General features: G+C 43.1%; 1 protein-coding gene across 5 annotated transcripts in view; it reads left to right on the top strand.

The window, feature by feature from the left end:
- The window catches only part of CTNNAL1 (catenin alpha like 1), a 156,206-nt gene that overhangs the window by 88,555 nt on the left and 40,786 nt on the right, over positions 1–26,865 (top strand). For all 5 annotated transcript variants that reach the window (XM_050938179.1, XM_050938177.1, XM_050938178.1 and 2 more), the window contains exons 8-11: positions 5,542–5,628; positions 11,273–11,431; positions 15,293–15,385; positions 23,494–23,644. In XM_050938179.1, coding sequence (XP_050794136.1) covers positions 5,542–5,628; positions 11,273–11,431; positions 15,293–15,385; positions 23,494–23,644 — 490 coding nt within the window. The remainder of the gene's footprint in view (positions 1–5,541; positions 5,629–11,272; positions 11,432–15,292; positions 15,386–23,493; positions 23,645–26,865) is intronic.

Genomic DNA, 26,865 nt, shown 5'->3' with positions numbered 1-26,865 from the left:
CAGTTTGGAAAGCATCAGTTCCTAAGACTTTATTTGTACAGGACAAAGATGCTTTGTATACCCTACGGAAGGGATATTTCTTAGACTTCCTCCCTCAGTCTTCATTCTTCCTCTTGACTCCAGTAAGGAATGGCTTTATGGGGTTCAGTTTAATGGATTTTGCATTTAGAATCCATTTTATATCTAGGCAGAAGGGACTTGGGTCCTGTGTCTGACAGTACTGATTTCCCATAAAATATGGGCGATGAAGTACATTCCATCCTGTATTTGCCCCTTTCAGGGCTGGATTAAGGCATGTGCTTTCTAGGCCCTTACTCCAGATCAGAATCTCTCCTCTTGGTTTTGTTTTAAAGTTCTTTGAGTACTTGCTCATGTCAATTCTATTTTAGGTGTGTATGTGCACAGTTGCCGGAGACTTCTGCCTTAGCGGTATTCTTAGGGCCAGCTGTGGCAGCCTCTGGAGTAGTGTTCCCATGCAGGGCTATATCAGGCGCCACTGGCCCTCTGCCCTCTCAGTTCCTTCTTACTGTCCATGGTGGTTAGTCCGAGTGCCTTTCCTTGCATAGCAAAGGCTAGAGGTTTCTCCTTGTCCACAATGGACTTCATGCCTTAGAGCGTTTTGTAAATAGTTTGTTGATAGTGTTGCCTAGGTAGCTGTTGAGTATAGTCGTTATTAGCAGTTAGAGTCCTGTCTGGGACTTCACCCTAGGCACGGCATGCCCCACTCACCCAGCTTTAAGTTGTGTTTGACATGCAGCAGACCAATGCCCATCAGTGATCCACACGACAGTTGTCTCAAGTGTCTGGGAGAAAGCCTGAGGAAGGACAAGTGTCGTATTTGTAAAAACTTTCGCCCTCATACCCAGAAGGAGCGGGCTATCCACTTGAGGGATCTCCTAATGGAATTGGCTTTTTGTCCTGTACCGGAGTCCACCACCACTGACCGTGTGCTGAGTGAATCAGCTTTGGTGTGGAGCACACCACTAGCACTGGACTCGGCCAGCACCTCTCCCCTTCACTGGTGCCCAGAAAGCAGCTGAAGAAGTGGAGCCCTTCAGTGCTGAAGGACCAAGGGCCTATGGGCAAAGGACCTATGTAAGGCCATGTGCCCGCTTTGGGGCTTCAAGGGGATATTGCAGTGGTCAGATCCTCAAGCCTGGTCAGGGACCCGCCCCCCCTACCGGGCAGTGGCAAGTGCTCCCAGCCCACATTGGGGCCTTCAGGGCCTGAAGCGGTTCCGGCTGCTAAAGAGCAAAGCTGACTGACTCTGCAGGTGCCACGCTAGGTGATTGAGGCAGCCCCACCCCCAGCATCGAAAAGCAAGTCCACTGGAGTGCAGCAGCAAAGACTTGCAGAACACCCTCAGGCATTGGATCGCAGTCGCAGGTCTCCTTCGCCGAGACCTCGATCCCCGCCTCAGCTCACCCACCAGAAGGCCTACTTTCCCAACGAGATCCATGCTGACCAGGCTCTTGTAATGACTTTAATGTGTCTGGAGCATCTTTCCTCTCCCCAGCTCATATCGCTCAAATTATCTCCTCCTGCAGGGCTTACTTTCCCTGGGCTAAGTGACACACATCCCTCTCCTGGGAAGTTCCTGACAAATTTCTGCTCCTATTGAGTTCCTCTGATTTCCAGAGCCTTTCCTATTGCCTATGATCTGAGACAGAGCCCTCCTATATCCGTAGCCCTCAAACATTAGCCCAAACTTTGACATGTAAATTAGTTTTTGTATTAGTTAATTTAGTTATAGTTAGAAAGGATCACTTGCCATTTGCACCGGCCATACCACACAGCACTAAGGCCACCATTGTCCAAGACAAGAGGAAATCCAAACTCCTCCAGAGGCAAATTATGCATCTCGCGCCATAGGGAGAACTGCTTTCATTTGGCAGCACAACACTTTATTGTAGAGGGTTTCCTGTTATTCATAATGACAAAGACATTCTTCAAATGGCCAGAGTAAATCCTCATACTGGAAATGCTTTAAGTCCACAGTGAAATGCAGGAATTTCCTCAGTGCTGGATGGTAGCTATATGGAAATAGACATACTTCAAATTGAGAGCTGCATACCAGTCACCTGCATTCAGGGAGGGGATTATAGCAGCCTGGCTAAAATCATCCTGAATCCTGAGTGGCAGATGAAAATGTTCAGCTGCCTGGGGTCTAGGATGGGTCTTCAGCCAATTAGAAAGTATTTGGAGTAAAAGCTCTTCCGCCCACTCCTGTGACAAGGAGGTACAGGCTCTATTGCCCCTAACTGGACTAAAGAGTCCAGCTCCTTGCTAAGAATCCTCTCATGAGAAGTGTCCCTGAATAGGGATGGGGAAGGGTTTTTTTGTTTGTTTTTGTTTGTTTGGGGGCGAGGGCAGGAATTCAATCATGCACCAGCTGCAATGATGTCTAAGACCCATTTGCCTGGTATTATACACTGCTGTGTCCTCTTGTCTTGGACAGTGGTTTTTACAAAAGTCATGGCTGTGGTGGTACCCTCTGAAAGATCAAGTGGGACAAGGCGACAGTGACTTTAATAGCACCATGGTGGCCATGGCAGTTCTGGTTCATGATGGCTGTGCAGATAGCCTCCCACCCATGTGTTCACCTGCAGTCATTTCCGGACCTGCTGTCACAGAGCAAAGGGAAGACAAACCATTCCTCCATCTGGCAGCCTGGTTTTTGGTTGTGCAACAAGTTTAGAGATTCTTCTCAGAGTAGGTTCAATCTATCCTTCCCAATAGTAAGAAACCTTCTACAATAAAGTGTTACGTTACCAAATGCAAGCAGTTCTTCCTGTAGAGCCAAATGCATGCTTTACCTCTGGAGGAGTCTGGATTTCCTCTTGTCCTGGACAATCTCCTCTCCTCTACTTCAAGTCATCAGGCCTGTCCATTAGTTTGCTATGGATACATTTAGCCTTTCATCCTGTGGTGGTGAACTGCTTAATTTTCACCCATCCTATACCAGCAATGTTCTTAACAGACATTGTCAGAACATTCATATCAGTATCAAGATTTGAACCTGATGCTTTTGCAGCATAGGACCCTGCCACTAGATCCCTTGGCTTCCTATACTCTGTTACTTTTATCGATGTAAATGGCCTTCCTAACAGCTATCACCCCTGCCAGGAGAGAGGGGAAAACAATAATGTAGAGCTCTGGCCTTCTACCTGGACAGGGCAAGGCCCTTTAGAAGATCTTTGTGGTTATCCATTTTGTGGCAAAGTTCCTCCTCTACCTTGGTGGGTCCTGTGCTTATTGGCAGATTTGCTCGCCTCACAGTTTCACCCTGTGGGTCGGGAAACAGCCCAGAGACCTTCCCCTCTGGTAGAAACCACAGTCCAGGTCAATTCCTCCTGTGTTTGATCAGGAGTTGGGAGGTTTGGGGGGAACCCGGGCCTGCCCTCTACTCCAGATCCCAGCCCAGGGCCCTGCGGACTGCAGCTGTCTAGAGTGCCTTCTGGTACAGTTACGTGACAGCTACAACTCCCTGGGCTACTTCCCCATGGCCTCCTCCCAACCTCTTCTTTGTTCTCACCACCGGACCTTCCTCCTGATGTCTGATAATGCTTGTACTCCTCAATCTTCCAGCAATATGTCTTCTCACTCTCAGCTTCTTGCATGCCTCTTGCTCCCAGTTCCTTGCACGCACTTCCTCTCCTCTGGCTCCCTCTGGCCTGACTGGAGTGAGCCCTTTTATAGCACCAGAGGGGCCTTAATTAGAGTCAGCTGCTTAACAGTCTCACTTGACTCTTAACAGGTTAATTGGAGACAGGTGTTCTCATTAGCCTGGAGCAGCTCCTGCTCTGGTAGCTCAGGGAACAGAAAACTGCTTATCCCGTGGCCAGTGTATCTCCCTTCTACTACTCTGCTGTTCCCAACTGGCCTGGGTCTATCACAATTTCCATTGCTGAGAGGATGAAAAAAGAGGCAATATCTTCCCAAAGACTCATGAATGGATTTCCACTGCATCTTCCTCTGCCATGAGCTTGCAGAAACCCCTCTGTCTCAGTCTGTCAGGACTCATTCCACCAGAACTTAAGCTCCCTTCATGGAATGAGCTTCCCTGCAAGGAATCCCACTCCCTGAGACCCATAGAGCAGCAACCTAAGGCTCCTTTCACATGTTTACCAGGCACAATGCCCTGATGCAAGCCTTAGCTGAGGATGCCTCCTTTGGTTCAGTGATCCTATGAACTGTGGTACAGAGCACTTCCTTGCAACTGCCTCCTCAATAAACACTGCTTGGGAGTCACCTACGGTGAACCTCCATAGGGACCAGTACTTGAAGAAGAAAGGAAGATTCTTGTTTGAGTAGTGTCCCTGTGGGTGCTCCACCTGAGGCATGCATACACCTTGGATCAGAGATTTTTGGTAGCAGCACCTGCTCAGCCCATGCATGTACCCTTCTCACCTTCATGCCCTCTACTAAGGGTATACAGGGCATCCTGGGTTCCTTCTCAACTACCTTGTTTGAGATCTAGCATGCCGACTTATTATTGTTCAAGCTTAACTTTGCAATTCTTAGTAGTAGTTTTAATGTAGTTATTGGTGTTACATTTTCTTTCATAATTTCTCATTTTTGTTTATTCCTTCTCCTGGTTCCCCATATGGAGAGGTTTCCCTCAATGTTGTATACATTGCGGGAATATGCCAGGATCTCTAGGATTTAAGCATTGACTCACCTGCCGAGACTCTCAGTAATAGACATTCCCAATGCATTAGTTGTTTGGGGGACATGCACGTCCCACAGAAGGGCAATATTTGCTCAGACTTTAAGAGTAGAGCTGGGCAAAAGTGTGAGATCCTTATGATTAAGGCTAAGATTTTGTCATGGTTATTTTTAGTAAAAGTTATGGACGTGTCACGGACACTAAACAAAAATTTGTGGAAGCCGTGCCCTGTCTGTGACTTCTGCTTTTGCAGGTCCTTGGTTTCCTCCCACTATCTTGGTGGTTGGGAAATGTGGGGTTCCCCTTCTGCCCGTGGCGGCTGGAAGCTGGAGGATGACCAGTTATGGAGGATGACCTCGGGAGGAGGGATAGCTCAGTGGTTTGAGCATTGGCCTGCTAAACCCAGGATTGTGAGTTCAATCCTTGAGGGTGCCATTTAGGGAACTGGGGTAAAAATCTGTCTGGGGATTGGTCCTGCTTTGAGCAGGGGGTTGGACTAGATGATCTCCTGAGGTCCCTTCCAACCCTGATATTCTATGACGATGTTTCCCAAAGAGAAAATGGAACACACTCAGCCTCTCGCCCGAGGAATCCTGCTCCTCCCTCGCACCCTCCACAAGGCTGTCACCCGTTGCTGAAACCCTGAGGAGGGCCCCCTCAGGAGTCTATGACCTGTTGCTGGAACCTTGCAGGGGACCACCTTTCTCTGCTGTTATCTGTCACTGGAACCCTGCCAGTGCCCCGCTGGCTGCCAGCTCCAGTGTCTTGCACTTGCAAGAAAATGTACTTAAAACTGAATTACTGCATTAACACTGCCTGGCATAATTTGTACATCAGTTGGGGTATTTTGTTTGATTGTCTTTTCCTTGCAGCAAAGCCAGAAAACAAAGGATATCACCGAAGACTTGGAAGTAGCCATACTAAAAACATGCCAGTGTATGAATGAACTCAGAAGAGAAGTGAGTACAGCTTATATAAACACAGTCTGAAGGAGATTTTGAATCTCCTTTATTTTCACGTGTAATGCAAAATAAGGCCCTGACTCTGCAAAGGCATAAACATCATATTACATGCTATACATTGTTCTGTTGACTCAGCTGAACACTTTGATAGGCTTAACTTTATACTTGTAGGTAGTATCATAGAATCTTATCCTGCAACACTTACTCAAGTGAGCAGAAAATAGTGGGACACTTCTAGAAGTAAGGACTGTTTGTGTAAGTAAATGTTACAGGATCTGATCTTTAGTGAATTTCCCAATGGAGTCAGTGCTGCTGCAGAAGTCAATTAAAAACTTCTTCATAGGGACCGGGAACAAGTAGTACGTTTTCGAATGCATATATATAATCCACAGAGAGGTGAGGTAATATCTTTTAGTGGACTGGCTTCTGTCCCAATTTACATTTATCTCAGACACTCTGCTTACTTCCCCATACCCGAAGAGGAGCTCTGTGTAGCTCGGAAGCTTGTACCTTCCACCAGCCGAGGTTGGCCCAGTAAAAGATATTGCCTCATCTACCTTGTGTCTCTCATATCCTGGGTCCAACACAGCTATAACAACACTATATAATCCGCCAGTTTAGTGCGAAATTTTGCTCTTTAATCAGAGCTATGCATGCATCCAAGTTTACTGAATACAAAGGTAGTACTTCACAGGATTTTTAAGAAACCAGGAGTTATGTTAACCAGTAATTGTTGCCATATCCACATGTAGTTGTGATAAACTGAATAAATGGCTTTTGCAATTTCTTTGCATTTTACTTATTGCAATTGAAAAGAAAACTTACTTATTTTCACTATGAAATATATTAAATATGTGTCTTACAAAAACATTTTTTCAGGTATCTTGCTACAATCAGGGATGGTCTAGACAGTATTTGGTCCTGCCATGAGGGCAGGAGACTGGACTCGACCTCTCGAGGTCCCTTCCAGTCCTAGAGTCTATGAATCTATGAATAGATATTGTTAAAATGTAGCCTAAAAAAACTAGAAGTTAATTATTTACCAAGATTATTGTAGGAACTGCAATTATTCATAGTAGTATCTGACATCTTGCACATTTTTATCCTGAAGAATTCAAAAGCACTCTAAATATTACATACAAAAACTGCTTAAAATAGCTTTTTAGGTGCTAAGTCAAGATCTTGAACGTTAGAAGTGTCAGAATTTAGGTTGATTTTGAAATCTCAATTTGATCTTCATATGCATATGTATGATGATTCAGTCTTTAATTAATGATCATGTGCTGTTTTATTTTCCTCCATGGGAACTGTGCCTCATTCAGTGCACAGGGTGGATGTTGCTCAGTGAATGAGGCAGCTATTTGGTATTCTGGTTTATCCTTGTTCAGTGGATGGCCTTATGCCTTGTTTACTGCACACAACTCAAATTCTGCACTGAATATAGAATTAGTGATTTCCTAATGGTCTTTTTTATGGTGTTCATCACTCTAGTTCCGAGTGCCTCACAAACATATTAGGGAACTTATCTTCTCAACTCCCTGGGTGATACGAGAATTATTGTTCCTATTTTACAGTTGGAATAACAGTCAAAGTGTCTTGCCTGAAGTTTTCTCCTGGGGGAATTCTGCACCACTTTGCACATGCAGAATTCATGTCTTCTGCAGATTTTTTTTTCTCCGCAGAATATGGCCACATGAGGACGGGGGCTGTGGGGCCACACGAGAACAGGGGCAGATATTCCTAACTGAATGGCAGAGGCTAGGAGTCTGTGTAGGGGAGGGTCCCCAGGTCCCCAACAATCCCTTCCCCCCAAAAAAAACCTGTTCCATGCTTCTCCCACACCCAGAACCCTCCAGGTTCATTCCCAGGCTCCTTCCCTTTCCCTCAGCTCTTCTGTTACCCCTAACTCCCTCCAAGCGTTTGCACTGCTTCTGAGGGGTGCAAGAAATAAGTTTCTATATTGCAGTTTAAATTAATTACTCAAAGTTTAGTAAAGAATCTTATTTGTCGAAAAACATTTTCTGAATTTTGTTGTGTGTTTGTATTGTTAGACATATTTGCGGACAGATATTTTAAAATAAATTACCAAAATAATTGAAACTGGCATGATTGTTTTGTTTTGTTTTGACAAATAAAATATGCAGAATTTTGCTGCATTTTAAAATATTGTGCACAGAATTTTTGAGTTTTTGGCACGTAATTCCCCCCAGGAGTAGAGGTTGTACTGCAAGTCATTAGCAGAACTCTAATTTGAACTCTGGACGGACGGACTCTCATTCCTTTCCTCATCCCTCCATCCAGAGCTGTTCAGCATACACAGCTTCAGTTTGACTTCATTTGCAACAGACTGCTTAACACACCTCAGGCGTGTTAAGCTGGGCATCCAGAAAATGAGGAACACGCAGTTAGCCACCTGCCAACGTTTTGATGTGACTTGCTTATCATAAGAAAGTCTATGGCAGAGACAACAATAGAATAGTTCTCTTCTGCGACATTCACCTGTTTTAACCACAGGACACCTGTCTCATTCTGTACATACCTGCCTACTTCTAGAGTAAACGGGGTAGGGACTTGTTCTGCACACAATTCTGACTTATTCCCTGGCCACCATCCATCCTGTGCACTGAAAATAGTATGTGATCATCAGTTAACACCAGCTCATAATACATATGCATAAAGGGGCCAGATTTAATTTGCATAGGAAGTGATTGACTTTGCAACCTTAAATAACTTTCTTATAATGTCGTTTTTAATATCATTTCCATTGTTAGTCTTAAAAAAAAAAAGAACATTAAAAACAACTTCTGTTTTGTACAAATGTAATGTCAACAGTTTGAACCCTGAACCTCTCAACACTGCAACACAGACTTCTACCGCTTAAGTTTGAAGACTTACTAAATTAACTGGCAGCAGCAGAATAGTTATACTCTGTAAACCAAACACTAGAAGAGGATATACAATACACTTACCCAGTGGGTGCATGAGAAGCCCTGCTTTATTGACAGTGTAGCCAAGGTCAAAGATATGGCAGAGTATTTGAGAGGCAGTGGAGCTAACTGGGTGCCATTGGGTTTGACATATTAAAAATCTGCATTCTACATTCCCAGCTTTTGTGGCTCTCTGTGGGGAATGAAGCCTTCCTTAATGAAGGGTTCGTGAAGGTTAAAGAACTATTAACACCTCTCAGTAGAGGTGAGCCTAACTCATGCAGTCTTGGTTCCCAGCTGTTTGGGCTCCAGGGCTTCTTATCCTGCACCTGTGAAGTGGTGAAGGGGGTTGGTCCTCTGGGGCCAGGTTCTGGGTGTGGCTGAGAAGTCTAACCTGCCTCACTCTCCCACATCTCCTGCCTCTCTAAATTGATCCATCAGGAGCCAAGCTAATTCTGCTTCTGAGGGTTCCAAAATCTTGCAGCAGCCCCTATATTTAGGTTGCTTTACAATTTTCATTATGAAAGATTCAATTTTAAGACGCTATAATACCTCCGTTGTTTAAATACCACTTTATAAACTCAGTAGGGAGATTGCTTTGGGGCAAAGGACATGCCTTTTATTTAAAGTTAGCTGATCACTACAGTAGTAGTGGAGGCCTACCCTTAGAATGTTTAGAGATTATGGCACGCTGCCAAAATTATGTTGCCAGTCCCTCCTGTGATACATGCAATATATTTGCAAGAATCATTTGATGAATCATTGCAATGAACCCAGCTCTGGGTTAAAACATGGCAATATTTAATAGCATTGGGCAACATTACCTAAGAGTTTACAATGCAAAATGAAGACTACTACAGGTGATTGAAAACATAGCAGGAATTTAGGTAGGCAGAAGTATTGTAGTAAGTTTGTGAAGGCACTAATAACAAGGCAAAAATGAAGACCAGACTTTTATCCCATCCCATCCCTTCCCACCTTATCTGGGGAGGGCCAGGGAGGAAGTCTCTGGCCTGACTGGAGCTGCTCTGGCAGGCTGGGCAGCACGGCTGCAGCCTGCTCCGGTGGGCCGGGCCAGACCAGGCAACATGGCTGCAGCATGTTCCAGCTCCCTCTGTTGGGAGGAGGGGCTGTGTCCCACCTCTCCCTCTCTATACGCATTCATAAGCTGTGTTTGTCTTAGCAATTGGCTGAATGATAAGTAGGACTGAGTGGACTTGTAGACTGAAATTTTACATTGTTTTGTTTTTGAGTGCATCTGTGTAAAAAACAAACAAAAAAAATCTACATTTGTACGTTGCACTTTCATGACAGAGATTGCACTACAGTATCGTATGAGTTGAATTGAAAAATAATATTTCTTTTATCATTTTTACAGTGCAAATATTTGTAATAAAAATATACATTTCGATTTCAGTTACAACGCAGAATACAATATATATGAAAATGTAGAAAAACATCCAAAATATTTAATAAATTTCAATTGCTGTTCTATTATTTAGCAATGTGATTAAAACTGATTAATCACGATTAATTGTTTTGAGTTAATCGCATGACTTAACTGTAATTAATTAATAGCCCTATAAGTAATTGTTTTGTCTTTGACCATTGATTCCTGAGGCTCGAGGGTGCTCTTGTGCCAATCTCCTCTCTCTAATCATGAGGACTGGAAACTTTTTTTTTTTTTTTTAATTGAGAGTTTAATGAACTTCGCTGGGTCCACAACCAGAGCTTTAGGACTGTTGCAAGACTCACAGTATGAGAATGACAACACTGTAGCTATGGCCAGGGGTGTCCCTAGTATTATGATGCCAGTGGATTCCTGTTGCCAGGCAGCTGGAGAAAGAGGGTTATAGGGCCACAGCTAATGTGGAGCTGCAGGTCTTCTAAGTAGATGGCCTTGACTTCCCAGGGATCTACCAGGTGGGCCCAATAACATAGTGGGGAGACCTGTCCCTGCTTCTGGGATTATATGGAGGAATTTTCATGGGATTTCCTCCCCTGAGCCCCACTCCTGTGGCTTTTTTCCCCCACTGTGGAAGAGGGTGATGTGGGCTATTGTTTTACTCATTTGTGTCTTGTCTTAAGTTAGATCACAACCTGGTCACATTTTCAAGCTTTTCTTTGCAACATTAAGGGTGAGATTCTGATGTCCTGTGAGTCCAGGTGCTGGGATACTAGGAACTGTCTCCAGTGTCTGTACCTTAATCTGGCTCTGCCTATGTATCTACAGTATACAGTGGAAAAGGCCTTCCCCCATCAGTAGGTCATGTTGGGTTTGGGGAGGAAGAGGGATCACTGATCCTTGTTCACACAGAGCTGGTGGCCTCAGTACCTTATGCAGCTGGTATAGAGGAGGGCTGATTCCAGTTGCAGTAATTGCCAGGGGGATGCAATGCAATACTTACACCCTGGCCTGCCCCAACTGCTTTTCTGTCTTCCCCCAAAAGGCTTGAATACGCAGCTTTTTTTGAGCGTAGAGTGGATTTTAGTTTACGTATCTGAGTAGAAGTTTCAGAATAAATCCCCTGAGGTGCAAACATTCTTTGCAGACTTCCTCTGAACTGAGTACCAGTAAGGTTTTTCTTTTTTAAATTCCTGCCTCTTGGTGATCTGCTGAATCCACTATCGCTAAAGTATTTTTACTGTATATTAGCTTCACATGTTGTTTATCTTTCAATGCTTATTTTTTATTTTCCTTACTGCTACTGAAGCTTCACCATGCAGCCACATCACTGGCAGCAGACCTGCTAAGATACCATGCAGATCACATGGTTTTGAAGGCATTAAAAATCACAGGAGTAGAAGGAAATCTAGAAGCTGTAGCAGAATGTACTTGTAAGCTATCTGAGCAGAAAGAGCAGCTTGTTGAGGTGAGTTAACAATTTTATTTTCAAATAGATTTAATATAAAAAGTGCCAAAATCTATCTAAATGAACTGTTCATCAGGGTGTCTTTCATGTTTTAACCTGTAGAATGTACCTCTGGCCCCTTGGGCTCTACATTCTCCTAGAAGCTAGTATCTGAGTGCAGCATGAGCTTCCTCACTGCACCAAACATTTGGGTTCACTGTTATAGAATTGGACCCACTGCCCCACCTGCACAGTCCCTGTTGCTGCTTGCTGTGGGCACAGGAACCTCATTGCCTGATTTTGGGGGGCCTCTGTGACTGCATATCGGGGCCAAGATTTTCATAAATAGGAGCTTAACGTTAGGCTCTTAAATCCAGATTTAAACACTTGCCTACTTTCTCAAGAATACTAACCAACCAAAAGCTTCCATTGATTTCAGTGGAAGATTTTAGGTGCTCATCATTCTTAAAATCAGGCAAATGCCTAAATACAAATTCAGGAGCTTAAATTTAAGCACGCACGCACACACACGCAGTAAGTAAGTACGTACTCTATTTTTATTTCCACTTTAACATCTGTTTTTGCTGTATCTATGTCTGAAGCACTGGGGATAACTTCCAAATGTGGCATTTAGATTAATCCTGCTTCTAATAAACATACTAGACTAAAAGGTAGAGAGCTCTGTGCATGTGAGAGTGCATAAGAGTAATTGCACTGGCAAATGGGGAACACTGTAGTTAGGATTACATATGGACTTCAATCATAAAGCAAGTGAAACGGGTTTGTAACTTTCTCAGAAGTTCTCCTTTTGAGCTGACATTTTCTCTGTTCCTTCTCAGTGAGGTGTTGCTTTTTAATGTTTGCTCAAAAACTAATACATTTTGCTCAGAATATGGCAGAAAAATTCTTTTCTGCTTTAAAATCAATTTGACACTGTTTTGCTCAAAGATATGTCAAAAGGAGATGAACTTTGAAATTGAAGTTTTCCATGTGACTAGTAATCACTGATCAAGTTTCTTGCTGAAAGACATTTGTTTTCTGAGTATAGAGTTATGTTATTTCCATGGCTACAGGGGACTATATACTTTGACTACTACTTGGATAAGTAACGTGCAATACTCTTGTGCAACAATTTTTCCTACAGAATTTCTTAGTTGCCAAGTTTCTGAATCTTTCATGTTTATTCAACTGTGAATGTACACTATGGTATCAGTGTAGAAATGAGTATTGTAGAGTTTTTCCTTTCTTGTGGTTTTCTTTTAAGAATGTAAGAACAAATGCTGTCCTGGGATGCACTCTATGCTCCCATTGACTTCAGTGGGAATGTTGGCTCAGATAAATTTATGCTGTATTACATGCGCTTTTGCATTTAAACTGTTGCATTTGAAATTTAAACAACCATCAGGAAATATTACTATGAGGACCATATTTCACCTTGATATTGCATATCCTGTAAATGTTGTTTTTTAAAAAATTAACACAAATAGCATTATTACATTCGAAAAAAACGCATATTGAAAGAATGTCTGTTACATAGTCAAACATTTGAAAGTTAGGAAATGCCAGAGTTAAGGTTACACTTACAATCTTAATTCTTTCCCCTTGTGTATTTGCACTGATAGTATATGATCATGTACTTAAAGGCTATGTATTTTCCACCAATCTCCTGCCTCAGTCAGGTTATAGGCTGAACAGCGTTCTGGAAGCGAGACAGCTGTTCAGTATTTTTATCCTTGTCGTTCAGTGTATGGCATCTGCCATAATTACTGCACACTATCCAAAGCCTGCAGTGAATACATAAGTATTAATTCCTCATAGTCTTTTTCAGGGTGCTAATCATTGTAGTTTTTGAGTGTCTCATAAATATTAATGAATTTATTTACGCAGTTCCTCTGAAGTAGGAGAGCATTATTAACACCATATTACAGATGGGGAAAACTGATATGGAGATTTGCCAGAGGTCACACTGAATCGGGCAGAGATAGGATTAGAACTTGTGAGCCCCCTAATTCACATTCTTCTCTCATTCCTATAGACCACTGTTCCTGCTGGCAGAGATGCAGAGTGGCCACCACAGCTTCAATTTAACTTCAGTTGCAGCTTAGTGCTCTCCGCTTGAGCAAATCTGGCCCCAGGAATCTCAAGTTGGGCACACAGAAAATGGGGAATGCACACTAGGGGCCACCTGCCAACATTTTGGTTTGTGACTTGCTCCTGATCATACAGAAAGTCTTTGGCATAGACAGGGATAGAGTTAAGTTCTCACATATGACATTCACCTGCCTTAATTGCAAGACCATTTTTTCTCTTTCTGCAGTTCCCTGTCTTTTTTCTCTGTACACTTGACAGCTTCTACAGAGAACAGCCTTATTCACTGTACAACCCTAGTTCATTCTCTGAATGCTCTCCATCCTGTGTGATGAATGAGGTGGGGTCTGGGGGCAGGGGAGGAAGGGGGAATTTACTCAAGTAATTAAAGACTGTGTCATAATGCATACCCACAAGGATGCAGAATTAAGGTTTCACAGCCAACATAAATTCTGGAATTTTTTAACTTTCCAATATTAGACTTTGTAACTAAATACACTGCTACCTCGATATAACATCACCCGATATAACACAAATTTGGATATAACGCGGTAAAGCAGTGCTCCAGGGAGGAGGGGCTGCGCACTCCGGTGGATCAAAGCAAGTTCAATATAACATAGTTTCACCTATAACCTATAAGATTTTTTGGCTCCCAAGGACAGCGTTAGATCGAAGTAGAGGTGTAATGTTTTTAATGTAGTATGAGTGGGTTTAATATGGAAAAATGTAAAAAAAATTATATACACAACTGTAACAGCCCCCTCCCATCATGCACCGTCAGTAGACTTAGCTGGAAGCAGAAGAAGGCTGTCCCAGCATGGGGGAGGGAGGGAGAAATGGGCTGCTGGAGCCATGTGCTAAATTTGGGCTGTTGCTGGAGGAATCACACACCCCTCCCCCAGCTCTGTTTGCTCTCCTTCTGGGGTGTGAGGGAGTTCCTTCCCCATGTGATGCCCTTGGAGGATGAGGAAGAGGCAACGGCAGCATGTGCTGGCTCTGGGGGCAGTTACTGTGTGGAGCCTGATCTAGCTTTCTCTTTCCCCTCCCCTCTTAGAGTATGCCTGGACTGCAATAAAACACTCTTAGCTGGTCCAGGTCAGCTGACTTGGGTTCAATCTGTTGCGATATAAAACTGCAGTGCGGACTTTCAAGCTCAGGCTGGAGCCTGGGCTCCCGGACCTTCCCCTCTCATGGGGTCCCAGAGCCCAGGCTCCAGCCAAAATTTGTACATCTACACTACAATTGTGTAGCCACATGAGCCCGAGTCAGCTGACCCAGGACAGTTGGGGTGTTTTATTGTGGTGTAGACATACCCTTTGAAAGGCTGCCTGGACTTACGGATCACAATGCAGTAGTGGTGTTTAGTGGTGGTACAGGTCTGACCTTACATTAAAATATTTATATTCATTATTACTTAACTTTCTAGCAACATTTTACTGACAAGGTAAGTTGCTGAAAGAAACTTTTGAAAATCACTATTTCCAATCACAGCCAGAATTTCCCTGGACATAGAAAAGACACTTCTCTGGCCTGTGGGCTTTCTTCCTGTCAAAATCCATAAGCCTGAATCAAATGATAGAAGTTTTTAGACCTTCTCAAAAAAAGGTTGCAAGAATTTTTAATGTGGAAAGTGCTAAGCAACCTAAATGTTGGAGTTGCTACCAGAAACACAAATGTATGTAAGCGTGATCAGGTTAAGGTTAAGAGAATAAACTTTACTGCTGTATACCCTTCTTTAATATATCTTATTTATAATATTATTTACTCTTCAAAATATCTTAACTTTTTTCTTAGACATGTCGCTTGTTGAGGCATGTTTCTGGAACAGAGCCACTTGAAATTACTTGCATACATGCAGAAGACACCTTTCAGGTCATTGGCCCACAGGTATGCCTACCTTTCATTTGATCACATTTTAAGTAGAATTTTGTAAAATGGATATACACTAAGATAAACATTCAACATATGTTCTTGGATGCATGCCAGTTCAGTTCACAAAGAAGCATACTGAAAGTATTACAAGTAGGAGGCAGTGTAAATATTTCTAGACAGATGTCCAAACTAGATTTTCTGGTACATCTTGATTTGTGTTCTAGACATTTTGGAAGACTGTGGAAAGCTGGAATAAAGCTCCTACATACCCTGTGTGCTTTCCCAGCATGTGCTGTAGCTTTGAGTCTGCTTTAAGTTAAGCTGGCTTATACCAGCCACTTTGGGCTGAATATTAGCCCAAGACAGATGTAGAGTAGTGGTATCCTCAGCATGGCCTCCTTTTCAGTGACTATGGATCCCTCTTCCCACCATGCCAGCAGCAAGGAGATTGTGTGATCAGAGCCCCTGTGCCACTGCAGGATCACTTTGGTTATCCTTCATGGGCCGTTCGCTTGAGTGTTGCGGCCAAAGTATGGTAGCAGTGCATTGCAAAGTGGCCACAACCCACCCAAAGATCTGACCAGTCAGTCTCTTATTTTTGTAGGGCAATTTTCACCTCTGTGCAGGGGACCAGTATAAAGCTTATGAATCATTTAATTCCTGTTTTGAGAGTTTAAATAGGGCTCATTGGTACATAGGCCTTCACTGGCCCTTTGTACAGGGATGAATTTCACCCACTAAAAGCTTACACCTCCATGCTTACCCAAGTATAAAATTATGCCACTACTACACATGTAAACACAGCCCACCAGCTACTTCAGGGGCTTAACAATATTGTGCCTAATAATAGTAATTATTATTTACATTGTGCTTTATATATAAAATGGAATTTACAAACACTGACTCATCATTTGTAAGTACCTGTGGATACATTTTCTTTGCAGTTGTCACACGAGTATATGCACAGGTAACTGTATATTTTTATGTAGAACAATACTGCATCAAATATTGCATCCTTACCTATGTACAGAAATACTGTACCTAATATTTCATTCACTGTATGTTTATCTATGTGCCTGCCTGTGGATACCCATGTAAAACACAAATAGCTTCTTTTAAAGTGCTAAGTATTTATTATTAGTCATTAATTATATTAGACACACAGTGTGGGTGAGGTATTATCTCTTATTGGGCCAACTTCTGTCAGTGAGAGAGAGACAAGCTTTCAAGCTTGTGTGTTAACTACTTATGCTAAACAGTCTGTTCTTTGAGTAGATGCAGCTGCGTATTCCACTTAGGTATGTGCACACGTAGCGCACTAAAGCCAGAGAATTTTGCCTAGTAGTACCCCTAGAGGGGCAGCACTCGCACCTTGTGGCCATTGCCCCCCCACCCCCTTGCCTCATCACCCGGCTACATGAGGCTGCGTTTCCCTGACCCCCCTCGCCCTGGCTGGAGTTGGCGCTCTGTGTAGTTCCTAACCTCACAACCTCGCTATTTTTTAGTGACTTTTCTAGTTGTATATGGCTAATTCGTACTCTTAGTATAGTGTTAGTTAGGTTTAGTTTAATTATTTCCCTGGTGACATCCTCACCAGGGTTTAAACAGTGTCTGCTGTGTGGGGTAGTGACCTTCAACAACACATGGTGTTTTCTGTACCTAGGAAAAGCCCACATCGTGTTCAATTTGCAAATCATTCGCAATACTAGGTGAGGGATCTTTTGTCAAAAGCAGCACCTGCTTGAACAGGCCGTTCAGCCTGCTTCAGCACTGATGCTTAAATTGGATCAGAGGTCGTTCTTGGGTTCTGATGCTGCTGCTGTTTTGTGCTCTGAAGAAAGAGAGGAGTTATTCCCCATTGAGTGTGCTGATGAAAAGGTTGCATACGACGGATCCAGGTCGCTCCAGGTTGCATGGGGACTTGTCTGCCTCCTCCAGAAGGAGCATGAACTGGCACCATGTGAATACTGATGTAAGAGAAGAACAGGTCCTGTCAGCTGCTTCCTGGTACCACACAAGGAGGTCTGTGACCCCACACTATCGACTCCAGTTCTGGCCCCAAAGCATCCGTCAAGTCCAGTACCAACGAGTGCAATGCCAGCGCTGGCTGTTTACACACTGGTGGCATATCAGACGGCAGTGGCCCTCCTCTTCCTTTCTGTCTCATCTCTCATTTCGTCCTGGACTTTGGCAGAGCCGCATTGTTTATAGCCCTGTTGGCTGGGCAGGCTGCTGAACCTATGGGTCTATCGGCATGGCATCTTGATGTTTCCCTTCCATGGTCAGTGGAAGTGGGGCTGGTGCCAGGCTCTGCACAAGGGACCTGCTTGGTGCTGGGAACTTCTTCAGTGTCCCTGCTGTGGGTGCTACTGATATTACTGAGGTGACACTCACCGCCCTGCACTTCAGCCCCGTCAGTCACCTCGGTATCACTGTCAACTTCAGGGTCGACGCCACTGCCAGCGCTGGAAATGACAAAGGCATATTTAATACCACCAGTACCGTTTGTGCCATCGCTGTCAGTTCCCTGTTCATTCTGGGCTACAGATAAGTCAGACCAATTGCTCACAACCTCAGAGCTGGCTCCACCTTTTTCCCCTGAAGCCGAGGACTCTTCGGCATCCAGGTTGGGGTCTTCCTCCTTTCACTTTTTATCATCTGACCTGCATCGCAGGCCATTCATGGAGCACTATGGTACCAGGATTGGCGTTCATCTTACGGTTGTGATGGGGGCCAGTGGCCAACTGATGCCCTACCCATACCAATGAACTCCATGTAATCCATGTGGTGATTCTTGGTCACGGAGGTCCCTCTCCTCATCTTGCACTGAGGTGAGATTACTGAGCAGGTTTGTGGTGGTGACTATTGCTCTGTCATGGCCCAGGCACCAGTGAACCTTCCCATTGTGGAGCCTCCAAAGTCATTCTGTCCAGGTCTATCAGTCCTGGAGCAGGATCCAGCTCTGGCACAGTTTACTGTTTCAGCTTTGTCCCAGCACAATTCCAAGGTGTCTGGCTCCTCTTCTCCTTTGGTGCTGGAAGATTTCAAGGCATATCAGGGCCTTTTGCAGCATGTGGCTGCTTCCCTGGGTATTCAAGCAGAGTTGCTGCAGAATACCCATAAGCTGTTTGATATCATGCAGCCATCTGCCCCGAGAGAATCTCCCTCCTTATTAACCTTGTGCTGTTAGAGTATGCTACGGTTCTCTGGAGCACGCCGGCTTCAGTACCACCTACTGCAAAGCACATGGGGAAAAGCTACTTCATACAGGTGCAGGGACTTGAAGGTTTTAACTATATGTAGCCCCAAATTCCCTGGTCATAACCATGGTGAATGATAGAACCGAGCAGGGCAGATTTAAGTCCACTCGCAAGGATAAAGAATCTAAATGGATGGACCGATGGATAGGAAGATTTACATCGCTTCTTTGCAGATGCACATTGCTAACCAACTGTCATTCCTGTCCAAATGTGACTTTGTGAACTGGACGGTTATGTCTTAAGTTTGTGGACCAGCTGCCAAAAGACTTGAGCACGGAATTTCAGGCATTTATCACCGAAGGCTGTTGGTGGCTAAGACTTTGCTGCAGTCCGCACGGGACGTCATGGATACTTCAGCCAGAGTTATGGCCTCGACAGTGACCATGAGAAAGGTATCCGGTCTGCAGAATTCAGATATTGTTCTCGATATGCAACAGGCCAAAGAGGATTTGCCCTTCAACAGCAGAGTGATTTTTTCAGAAAAGACAGATGAGACTCTCTGCACTCCTTCAAGGACTCTCAGGCTACCTTATGGTCCTTAGGGGTATACATGAGCAGTGCAGGGGTGCCACTATGGTAGTTGTCAGCAGCAGCAGTATGGTCCGTAGTCTCTCTCTGAGATGGATGGACTACCTCAGAAAGGGGCATAGGTCTCAGAGGAGGTGGCATTCAGATCCACAGTTTGGCCAGTCAACATTCCTTCCTCTGGCACCATCCTCTCATCCACAAACACCCATTTTGACTCTAAAGGTAAGATCTGTCCTCAACCTTCATGGCCTCAACAAATATATCAGATATGCGAGGTTCCAAATGGTCACTCTATCGACTATCCTCCCTGCGTTGTCTCTGAATGACTGGTTTGCTGCTCTGGACCTCCATAAGCCTACTTTCATGTGTCAGTTTTGCTGAGACACAGAAAATTCCTTCAGTTCGTCATAGTGGAGCACCATTTTCAGTATTAGGTGCTTCCCTTCAGCTTCTCTTTTGCCCCTGGGGTTTTTACCAACTACATGGTGGTGGTGATAACATACCTCAGGAAGAAAGGAATCTACATCTTCCCATATCTGGATGACTGGTTACTGAGGGGCAGGTCCAAAGAAGTCCTTTCTCACGTCAGCACTACACTGTGCTTGCTTGACCATCCATGTCTCATCCTAAACACTGGGAAGTCAACTTTGGTTCCTGCTAAGAAAATTGAGTTCACTGGTGCCTTAAAAGACTCTCCAAATTCAAGAACATTTTTACCAACTGTCTGTTTTCAGGCAATTCACTACCTTTGCCTCAGCCTGCAGTCTCAACCTTCCATCACAGTTCAGATGTGCCTGATTCTCTTTGCACATGAACCATCTGCATGCAAGCCAACAGTTTGCAGCGTTGCCTCTTCACCTCTTTAAATTGTGGAAAAGGACAGTTTACCATCCGACTCTTCACTCCTTGGACAGATTGGTCTGTGTCCATCCACTGATCCTGGACTCCTTGCAGTGGTGGAAGCTTCCAGAGAATGTTTATTAGGGTGTTCCCTTCGTCTGGCCCTTTTCAACCAGGTCTGTTGTCACTAACACTTCCCTAATGGGCTAGGGAGCACATCTGGGGTCGTTGAAATTTCAGAGTCTAGTCAGAGCAGGAGTTCTCACTGCATATCAATATGCTGGAGCTTTGGGCCATCTACAATGCATCACCTGCTTTTCTGTACTGTATCTCAGACTCATGGTTCACATACTTACCCACAATGCCACCACGAAGTATCATGTGAGCAGGAAAGGGGGAGCACACTCCAGGATGCTCTGCCAGTAGGCAATCAGACTGTGGTAGTTAGTTCTCCATCAAAGAGAGCATCACTCTGATAAGACCATCTCAGGAAAAAAATTTTCCTGACTCACATGTGGTCTCTGAAGACAAACATTCTCTGGGTCATCTTTGCAGCTTGGGGAATTCCGTTGATCAGCCTGGTTGCCGCAAGGGACAACGGGAAATGTCATCTGTTCTGCTCTTGATGCGGGCCTCGGTCCAAACTCCATCTGACGCTTTCTACCTCAGCTTGCTGTCCGTTCTCCTGTATGCTTTTCTCCTGATCATTCCACAGGTAATCCTCAAGCTGAAGGTGGCATGGCCAAGGTAGTGTTTGTTGTACGACCTTCTTGTGCTGTTAATTCAGTCTCCCATACCCCTTCCTCTCCATCCTGAGCTACTCACCCAGGATCATGGTTGCACCATATATCCTGTGCTCAGCTCCCTGTATCTCCTGGCATGGCTGGCTTCGTGGCTAAATGAGGAGAAAATGCAGTGTTCGGAGACTGTTCAACAGGTCCTATTCAACAGTACAAAGCCCTCTGCCAGAATGGCCTGTTCAACTAAATGGATGCAGTTTTCAATGTGGTTGTTGGCCCAGGGAGTTCAACTGACATTGGTTTCTGTTGAGTACATCTTGGAGTACTTCTGTACCTTCAGTTGCTGGGCCTTGCAGTTAGCTCATTGAGAGTACATCTGGCAGCAATAGCAGTATTTCATCCCCGCATTCTGGGAAGATCAGTCTTCTCCAATGCCATAGTAGTAGGATTTTTAAAAGAGCTTCTTCATCTCCATCCTCCGATCTGGGAGCCATTTCCTCTGTGCGACCTTAACATGGTCCAAGTGACTTTAATGGGACCTCCATTCAAGCCCCTGGCATCTTGTCCCTTTCCACTTTTGTGTCAGAAAACTGCGTTCCTGGTAGCCCGAGCTCTCCTGGGTTACAGTGAATCGGGGTGACTGCCCCAGGCCCTGCGCTTTAGTGAGGTGGTGGATGGGGAGATGAGGTGAGTAGGCGAGGAGGAGCCCCCTACCAACCTCTCCCTACCCCCAGCGCCTCCTGCCAGCCAGCAGCCCTGCCAATCAGCGCCTCCTCCTCCCTCCCAGCACCTACTGCCAATCAGCTGTTTCAGCAGTGTCAGGAGGCGCTGGAGGGGGTAGGGGAGAGGAGCAAAGGCGCAGCACGTTCGGGGGGGTGGGTGGAATTGAGTGGAGAAGAGGCAGGATGGGGGCGGGGAGGAGTGGGTGTGGGAAGAGGTAGGGTGGGGCCTTGGGGGAAAGGGATGGAGTGGGGGCGGAGGCAGGGGGAGCACCCCTGGCAGAGAGAAACCTTTATCTTGGGCCCCGCAGCCCCCTAGAGACAGCCCTGCTGGTTGCAATATCGTCCAGAAAGAGAGTCTATGAGTTGCAGACTCTGATGGCAGAGCCTCCTTATACACAATTCTCCAAGGACAAAGTGACTTTACGGCCACATCCAAAATTTTTGTCTGAAATGGTTTCTCAGTTGCATTTGAAGCAGGAGGTATATTTACCTGTGTTCTTTCCTAAGCCACATTCATCTCCAGAAGAGCAGCATCTCTATATGTTAGATGTCAGGCAATGTCTAGCCTCCTACCTGGACAGGACAGGACTAAACCATTTCATGCTTTGCCTTGCCTCTTTGTGTCATATGCAGATGGTATGAAAGGGAAAGCAGTCTCTTCACGGGCTCTCTCTAGATGGATAATGTCTTATATCAAGATTGCAGATGAAATAGCTTTGTCTGTGCCTCCTCAGTAGTTGTGAGCTTGTTCTATGAAAGCACAATGGATCTCAATAGCATTCCTCAGTGACATCTCAGTATTGGACATTTGCAGGGCTGCTATGTGGTCATGCATACAAACATTTACACACCATTATGCCATTATTGCATCTTCCAGAGTGGATGAAAGTTTTGGTAGGGTGGTCCTGCAATCTTTGTTTAAGTAGACTTTGACCCCTGCCTCCAGGGATGGGTACTGCTTGTGAGTCACCTAAGTGGAATACACGGCTGCCTGTATTTGAAGAAGTGGCTGCTGACAGTAATTGTGGTTCTTCAAGACGTGATGCAGGCGTGTATTCCATGACTCATCCTCCATCCCCTCTGCATTTGAATTTTAGTCTCTGGGCATTCAGTGCGAAGTAACTGAGGGTTGGGGTGATGCTGCCTCATATAGCCACGGGAGGGGCTAAGGCCATGAGGCCCAAGTGCTGCCCCTCTACAGGTACTACTATGCAAAATTCTCTGGCTCCGGCATGCTGGGCGCACACACATGTAAGTGGAATACAAGTCTGCATCACATCTTGAAGAAACATAGTTAAAGGAAGTAACCATTTCTTCCACCTTGTATTTAGTTGTCACTTTTCCCGGACCTGAAGAAGAGCTCTGTGTAAGCTTGAAAGCTTGTCTCTTTCAACAACAGAAATTGGTCCAATAAAAGATATATTACCTCACCTATGTTGTCTCTCTAATATCCTGGGACCAAGATGGCTACAATAACACTATAAAAATGTTACATAATCTCAATAAACTTAACTAATTTTGATAGAATATAACAAACTAGTGTAGAAGGTTGAAAATGTCATGCACTTAGTTTTAACAAGCAACATGTTCCACAGGTATAATTCTGCAGACCTTTATACATGAATAATCCTTACTTATGAACATGGGTCTTCTGACTTCAGTGGGATTATTTGCACATGTATAGATTATTCAAATTTGTAATAGTTTGCAGGATATAAAACTAAGATTAGCATGTCATGAAATACTTGTATTCTTTTACTTCTCTTTCCTGTTGTCTAATATGCTAGAACTCTTTGTCCATGATGATTTTAAAAAAACTGCGTATTCACAAATATATTTAATACCAGAATGTTTCAGCAAAAGGCCTTAGAAATATAACTGGTTTTGCTCAACAGATGTAGTATTAACCCTTTCTTAATACTGACTTTGTTTCTTGTTTTGTGTGTGGAGGCATTTGCAAATTAGCCTGTAACATTACATGAGAAGATGGGTTTTTTAACATTTCTTGCTCTATTATTGCATTTTTTTTTCAGATAATTTCTGCTGCAGAAACACTGACATTACATCCATCTAGTAAGATAGCAAAAGAAAATCTTGATGTGTTCTGTGAGGCTTGGGAGTCCCAGCTGAGTGACATGTCCATGTTGTTAAGAGAAATTAGTGATGTGTTCGAGGGAAGACGAGGTAAGGATGCTGTTCATCATAACACAAGTGCAGCATTCCGAGTATTTTACCTGGTCTGCTAAGCTGCAGTGTAGCAAATATGCTGTTTTCTGCAGATAGATACAAAATAAACACTCCTTTTTTTAATTTGACAACTTGGTGTCTAGGTAATATTACATCAATTCAGTATATCGGTTTTATAGAAACAATGGATTGGAGTATAATTACTAGATCTGGTACATAAAATACAGAACACTTAATTTTAAAAACCTACGGTTAAGACCTAGATCAGGAGTCGGCAACCTTTCAGAAGTGGTGTGCCGAGTCTTCATTTATTCACTCTAATTTAAGGTTTCGCATGCCAATAATACATTTTAACATTTTTAGAAGGTCTCTTTCTATAAGTCTATGATATATAACTAAACTATTGTTGTATGTAAAGTAAATAAGGTTTTTAAAATATTTAAGAAGTTTAAATAAAAATTAAATTAAAATGAGGAGCCCCGCGAACCGGTGGCCAGGACCCAGGCAGTGTGAGTGCCACTGAAAATCAGCTCTCGTGCCGCCTTTGGCATGAGTGCCATAGGTTGCCTACTCCTGACCTAGATCCTGTAAAAACATATACATGTGGTTAACTTCATTCACTGTGTATAGTCTCACTGAAATCAAATGGAACTGCTCACAGTACATAAAGGTAAACACATGTTGTAAACCTTTGCAGTAATGGAACCTAAAGCTGAAGGAGTTGTATGGTTTTCATATCCATCTATTGTCATGACCTAATATGTCACTGAGTGATACCAATCAAAATTCTCATGAATTGTAAACAGAAAGTAAATTGAATTGTATGACAAGTATAGTTTCATCATAGGGATTTAGTATGATTAGTATTAGCATTTCGGTTTTATTTTTGAAGTGTAGTCTTTTGAGTTTTCCAAATTTTTCCATTCTGCTAGGCTTTTCGTTGTCCAGTATTCCTGGAAAATGAATATGTTTTAATTCTGTACTATCAGCTTGAATTTTATTCACTTCATAATGTAGTGAATGTAGCTATTTGATTTTTGAACTGCTGTCCTTTCTCCTGGATGGAATCTCTGACGACTCCACACAATCTTGGGATGTTTTCTCTGGTTGGTAAGTTAACTGGTATTTGTACAACATGTAGAATACAACCATGGAACTTTGAAGAACAAATCTGTGTTTACTCTCATTTTAGTGTCACCTCTATATGGTATTCTTTTTTGAAAATTTAAGAAAATATCCTGGTGTTTTTTTTCATGTAATTTAAATTTTCTTCAAAAAGTTTGTCTTCAGGGCAGCTTGGCATATCACTTTTGTGCAGTTAAATGTTTGTATCATTTTTCAGGTTAATATAGAGGTACAGTGTAACATACCATATGTTTAGGCTTGGCAGAATTAGTTTATTTTTTTAAAATAATTTTAATGGATAACGTTGCTGTTTATTTTAAGCACTTTTTAAAAAAAAAGTTATAAATTTAAATTTTCACAGTTGCAGGAAATTATTGTGTGTGGGTGGGGGGGTCAGACAATAATTATTTAATGACAGGAGACGTTGAGATTCAAAAAGTTAAAGCTTCAGAAGTGTTAAAACACAAATTGTCACATCATGTCAGAATATACAAAGTAAATATCCATAAGTCAAATTCTAGCAAGTTCTCTAGCACCATTATCTTGTATTTTTCTAACTTCGCCTAGCTGTAAATTTCAGTCATCGTCCATGGAAATACGGGTGGGTGGGTGGGGGTGTGTGTGTGTGTAAATGTACATTTACTGATAAAATTGTAATTCTTCCAAGCCTAAATATATTGAATCTGTTTTGTGTTTTAAGAAAAATTACTCAGGAAAATGCAATGATTTGGTAAAAAAAATTAGACAAAGGGATTTAACACACATTTTTCATATCTAAGCTGTCACTATATATTCTGAATCAGGGTAGACAGATTGTCATTACATACAGTACTTCACTAACTGACAATCTTTGAAAGAATCCTATTGTTAAAGTGTCAAACTAGTAAACCTTCATTTTTGTATTTTGATGAACTTCTGCTACAAGGAATTCACCTGAAAATTGTTGTCTGTCTTGGTGCGAAGTCATATATTATCTGTAATGTTTTATTAAGTATGAATTAAAATATACTCAAACTGTGAACAGGGATAAATAAGCAGCATGTGCTATAGCATAGTTAGGAATATGAAAACAATGGGAAACTTATGTGTTCATGTTCTACCTGTTCCTCATCTTATTCTGGAACTACTGGATATGAGATCCTGTTTATGGGCCTGATCTTGCAAGAAGATGAGAGCCCTCAGAGGGTATTCATTACCTCACAGGATCAGTCGCTTAACTGGGATTATTAACTTTCTCTGAGTTAAGGGAATTTATGTTTTTGGAATTTCAGCAAGAACTATATGTAGGTAGGTTAACTCCAATTGGCAAATGCAGATCAATTGTGCTCTTGAAAAATCAAGTAGAAAAATTATCTTTGTTATAATGTGACATCATGAAGAAGACATGTTCAGATTTATGGTTAGGGTTATAACCGAAGACATCTTTGCATGTCTTGAACAAGTTCCAATGCTTTTGAGACCATTTATCAAGGAAATCAAAATAGTTTGGGGTTAGTTATGTCCGAATAATCCAACTTCCTTTCTTTAGTAGCAAAATGATGCTGTGTTTTAAATTATATTGTATCAAATGCTAACTATATTTACTACAAGTTATGTAAAAATAGGAGGTTTTAAGACTGACTATGCAATTTGAAATCTATTGAGTTCTTATGTATTTAGGAAATAGTTTCATGTTACCTTATTGGGATGGGGGAAAAAACTTTCTGGGTGTTTGTTTTGTTATATTTTAAATGTTAGAGCAGAACAGTGCTGTTTTGCAGCAAAGTATTTACTCATCACCCACAAAAATTGAATATTGGTTTTGAAGTTATAGGACATTCCTAGCATATCCTGTTAGTGACAGTTACTTTTCCTATAGAGTTCCATAGGCAGTGACTACAAGCCATATGGGTTCTGTACATCTGTACAGTTAATATGCACCATGGCATTTGGGGCCAAATTGTGGTTGCTGCCCTGGACGTTCTGAAAAGGAGACTGCGCTGTCTCCCTGTTTCTTAGCCTACCTGTGCATAAGGTAGCCATTCTATGAATGCCAGACTTGGAAGTTGGGGGTAGAAGGTGGATAGCACTTGCCAGCAATGATAGAAACCTCA

The sequence above is a fragment of the Gopherus flavomarginatus genome, chromosome 2 (assembly GCF_025201925.1).
Source record: "Gopherus flavomarginatus isolate rGopFla2 chromosome 2, rGopFla2.mat.asm, whole genome shotgun sequence".
NCBI classification, from domain to species: Eukaryota; Metazoa; Chordata; order Testudines; family Testudinidae; genus Gopherus; species Gopherus flavomarginatus.
This window is presented reverse-complemented; position numbering and strand designations above follow the sequence as displayed.